Here is a 5,163-nt window from a genome sequence, read left to right on the forward strand (position 1 = left end):
CACGACGCTGATATCAATCTCATCTAAGTCCAAGTAAGATTGATCAATCACAGTACGACATACCTCATTATCAAGTTTCTGCCTAAAAGGAATTACCAAAAGTATCAGGGTTCATTCAGTTTTCAATCTAAGAGCATCTAGTTTTCGGAACCTTCGGAAAAGGCAAGATGTAAGAAAACCCTTGGCCACATTAGGAATATTCCCTACTCTTAACCAATCCAAGAAAAGTGCGATACTAATTCAGAACACCAGTATTCTAGTTCCAAATAAGTATAAAAGCATCTCCTAACAATGTCCCACATAAAGTTTGATAAGGTTACTCCCTTTAAAGAATATTTCAAAGATAGCATTTGGAATTTTTCAAATAATCCAAATCCTAGTTTAGATATCCAAGGGCGCGAAAAAAGAAAAGAAAAACATTGGAATCCAATCCTAAAGTAGTAGTCAGTATTTATAAAATAGAAACAAGCTATAAATGTTCATCCCAAACGAAAACAATCATACATTCCAAATCACAATCATAGTAAGCATATCTAGAAGATCAATTTTCTGCTATAAACAAACACACGTCATTCTAAAAGCTCAACAACTTGCTATTAAATGTGAGTTAGTAAATAAACTAAAAAACCTACCACTGAAATGATCCAATCCAACTTTCTTATGCTGCTTATACTCGAAGCCGCTTGACCGCGCCTTCCCCCGCTTACCGGATGAGAATTCACCCGACGGCGGAGCAGAAGACGAGATGGGCATTGGAGATAATGCCATAGTGACCGTACCATCTGGTCCATACTTCCTGGGCCTACCCCTTTTCTTCTTCCCAGTGTTTGCAGCCAATCCTGCACTCACCGGAGAGGGAGTAATCGGATCACCTCCCGCGGGCTGGCCCGGGTTTTCCATCCTGGGAGCCACATGATAAGCCGATGGAGCCTCAGCTCCTATCACTGTCACTCCTGAACTAATACCTTCTCTTGAGTCCATACATAAAACAAACCAACAACTTCACAAAAACAACACAGCAACTAGCATCTGCAACATTAAAAACAACAAAACACCCAAAAACAAAAGATTTAGATAACATGGAAGTAACAGAATAATGATTTATAAGCCTTGAAAGACAAAAGGCTTTCTGCGAAAGCAATCTGCTTTTCACATCCTTTTCAACCTTAGAAGATCAAAGCAAGCTAACCCAGATACAAAAATCCAAATGTTCTAGTAATAATATCACAAAGTAGAATTTCATAAATCATAAAACACTGTTATTTTGAATTAGCCCAAACATGTTATCAACATTATATAACCTGGGGGGGAGGGGGAAAGGTCTCTTTGTGGGTAAAAAATGAAGTAACCAACTTTTTTACAAGTATTTGAACTCTAAACCAAAAATAAAACTTGAGAACTAAAAATTAGAAAACTTATGCTTAAAAGCTAAATTTTGTTATAATAAAAAAAAATCTAGAGATCAAAACTGCTAAATATACCCAACCTTCTAGAATAAAGAACAGAAAGGCCAAGTTTTTCAATGGAAAAAACAAGACAGTTTCAGAGAAAAGAAAAGGAAAAAAAAAAAAAAGGTGAAGCGCAGCTTTTACCAGGTTTATCAAGATCAAAACCTCTCACTTAAAACTCAAAAAATAAAAAATAAAAATAAATAAAACACAGAAGTTTTAAATAGACAATAAACATTTAAGCCTAAAAAAAACTAAAAAATGAAATGATCCACAGAGAAAATTTAAAGAACATAACCTGTGACTGTGACTGTCACTCTCCAGTATAACTCTAAACCTGTCTGAGCTTTACTTTTCACAGTGTCCGAGCTCAACAAACACTACTAAACACAAACTAAACGAAAAAGAAAATAACAAAGAAAAAATAACCGTTTGTTTCCTGAGAAAATGAAAGCGAGAAAAATGGGATTTTTTTTTCTTTTTCTTTTCTTTTCTTTTCTTTCTCTCTCTTTTATATATTTGTAGTTTCAAGAAGAAGACCACTAGCCGGTTTTTCCAAAGCTGTCTGAAAACAGAGACTAGAGAGAGAGAGGAAAGAGAAATTGAATTGAAAATATAAAAGGAAAAGGATTTGGAAAAAATAACGTAAAAAGCCTAACTTGAATATTTCACCAAATAATATTAAATTATTTACTAAACCCAATAAATAAAATTTGGTTAAGAAAAAATTTCACGTCCGTGAGAAAAATTTTGAAATTAAAAGGGTGTAAGAAATGGTTAAAATGGTAAATTTGACTACAGATAAAGAGAAAAAAAAATAGTAAATGACTTTTTTTTTCGAATTTATTAATTTGTTTTGCTATTTAAAGCTGCAAAGGTATTTGGCATGCTATAGAGCCGGTCCTTTTTGTTGCCGCTGACCTGCTTTTTGTCTTTTTCTGGACAAAAGAGAGGACATGAATTTCCGAATATGCCCTCTTTAAAAAAAGCTTGTGTGTGTTAGGTTTGATGGTGAGGGTTTACGTCACCTGCAGGTGAGGGTGGGAGATCCGATTTGTTGGAATCTGATTGGATACGCCTCTGGGTGGCACGTGCGAATGAAGGATCTTAGTTCTGCACTGTTCCTGAGAGAAAATACCTTTTAACACGTGTCAGCCCATGGCTTTACCTTGTACCAAGGGATATTACTATTACCAAGTAATTATTATATGTTGTTCTTATCAGGATTTAGTATTCGTTCAAAAAAAAAAAAAGGATTTAGTATTCTGAAAAGGCTTTTTTTAAAATATATATTGACAGTTTTTCTTTTTTTTGTTGCTAATATATATTAACACAAGTCACTCGAAACTCGATTATTAACATTGTGTTTCTTTAATTCTAATAAATTAATCTCTAAACTTTAATTTTAACATCTTTAATCTCTTGTACGGTCCCGTTCATTTCACCGATTTGAATTTAAAATTCGAGTTTTACTATAGTAAAAAGCTCTTAGAAACAGTCACATCTAACTTTTTTGTTACAGTAAAAAACTCTCACATAAAGTCACATCTCAATTCGAATTAAAAACTCAAATTAACGAACTAAACGGGTCCAACTGACAAATTTTCTTGAAATTTTTAAGAGATAATCACTAACTGATATTTTTACAGAAATAGTTATATATCAAATGAAATTTTTGTAGAAATAGCTCTTATCAAATGCAAAATATTCAAGTTTTTAAGAGTTTTAATAACAATCATGAGTGTATTTTGCATTTGATGTAATTAATTATGTTAAAATTTTAATTATACGTAGCAAAGATGTGAATTATATCTATTAAAGTTAGAAATCAATTGTTAATTTTGGTTATAGCGACCAAAGCGGTTAAAAGAACTAAACAGATTAATTTTTTAAGATTAAGGCCTCATTCATTTTGTGGATTCGAGTTTTCAATTCGAGTTGAGATGTGATATTTTCTGAAAACTTTTAACTGTAACAGAAAAAATTAGATGTGACATTTTCTAAGAGAACTTTTAACTGTAAAAATTTAAAACTAAAAACTTGAATCAGTAAAATGAACGAGGCATACAAGTTAAGCGATACAATGCTCATAATTTAAAGATAGAGAGTACTTATAAAAAAAGTTTATTTCTTAGGAAAAAAATAAAGAGTTTATTTGACACTTTAAGGCCTCGTTCACTTCACTTATTCAAGTTTTGCTACAGTAAAAAGCTCTCAGAAACAGTCACATCTAACTTTTTTGCTACAGTAAAAAGCTCTCACATAAAATCACATCTCAACTCAAATTAAAAACTCGAATCAGTAAACTAAACGGGCCCTAAGACATGTCCGCATGGTTTGATGCATAATTATCGCTACACTGGAATAAAAAAATGTCAAGTTGTCACTGCAAAATCTAGATGTATTTCTCGGCATATTAATAAATACTATTTTAAATGTGATTGTGCTGTTTTGACGAAAAGGAACTCTAAAATATTTTGAGAAGATAAACTTGTATGAGCATATCTAGTCTAGTAAGTAAAATCTATGTATTTCTTCTTTATTTAAAAAAGTTGAATTGTTAGTGGTGTAGTGGTTGAGTAATGTTAGCTTCAATTTATGACTTTTGAATGAGCCAACACATGCGGCATGCCCTTGGTTTTCTTTCTTTTTCCTTTTTTTTTTTTTTTTTTTTCTTGCCCTTGGTTGTCCTGGGGATAAGATTTGGAAAGTTGCACTCTGGTGTCAAGTCGCTGCTTAGCAATATTTCTAAAAAAAAAAAAAAAAAAATTCCTAGTTCAACTTCCAACAAAAAAAAAGGACTTTCTCCGTTGTTTTTTTTTTTTTTTAAAACACTAATATTTTTTATTTTTCAGTAGTTAAATATATACTAAATTTTATTTATTCTATATACTTTTTTATTTAGTGTGATTTTAATTAAATCTATCTACTGAAAAGTAAGAAACGTCAGTGTTTTTAGAAATAAAAAAATATCAAAAGTCTCGTTCATTTTATCGATTTAAATTTAGAATTCGAGTTTTGTTACAGTAAAAAATTATCAGAAACAGTCACATCTAATTTTTTTGTTACAGTAAAAAATTTTCACATAAAATCACATCTCAATTTAAATTAAAAACTCGAATCAGTGAACTAAACGGACCAAAAAAAAAACTCCAAAAAAAAAAAAAAGAAAGAAAAAGGTTCCAAGTTAATGTTCCCTTTTTTTTTTTTTATGTATTTGAGAAACCCGAATACCCAACCTAAAAAAAAAAAAAAAAAAAGGAGGGGAGGAAGTCGTTTTTTTCTTTTATAAAAAAAGGATACTTTAGGGGGAAAAAAACCCTTAGCCGTTAAGTAAACATAAAAAAGAAGTGAAAAAAAAGTATCTCTCTCTTATCACGACAAGTGTATTTTGCACAGGTTATTATTATTTTTATCAAAATTTTCTCGAAGTATGAAATGGCTATTTACTTATGCGAGATAGTATATTTATATTTGTGTTCCAACAAACAAATTGCTATAATCGGAAATATTTGAAAACAGATCCAAGATCTAACTCCTCAAAATGGTGGACACAATTGCTAATTGTAACGAAGATGAACTACTGTATTATGTATACAAGGACATAACTCGTGACTAATTTAATTATACCTAAATGTATCATTATTATTATTATTATTATTATATTTAAAAGAGATAATAAACCAAATGTTTTGCGTAACACGTTATTATCTTT

At 30.9% G+C, this 5,163-nt stretch overlaps 1 protein-coding gene across 1 annotated transcript in view; it reads right to left on the bottom strand.

The window, feature by feature from the left end:
• The window catches only part of LOC21405247 (AT-hook motif nuclear-localized protein 1), a 4,800-nt gene extending 2,772 nt beyond the window's left edge, over nt 1–2,028 (bottom strand). The window contains exons 1-2 of the mRNA XM_024163257.1: nt 1,747–2,028; nt 633–1,029 (exon numbers count right to left, since the gene is read on the bottom strand). Coding sequence (XP_024019025.1) covers nt 633–981 — 349 coding nt within the window. The 5' untranslated portion in view covers nt 982–1,029; nt 1,747–2,028. The remainder of the gene's footprint in view (nt 1–632; nt 1,030–1,746) is intronic.
• Nucleotides 2,029–5,163: the final 3,135 nt, after the last annotated feature.

This window comes from Morus notabilis, unplaced genomic scaffold (genome assembly GCF_000414095.1).
Source record: "Morus notabilis unplaced genomic scaffold, ASM41409v2 Scaffold594, whole genome shotgun sequence".
In the NCBI taxonomy this organism is placed as follows: domain Eukaryota; kingdom Viridiplantae; phylum Streptophyta; class Magnoliopsida; order Rosales; family Moraceae; genus Morus; species Morus notabilis.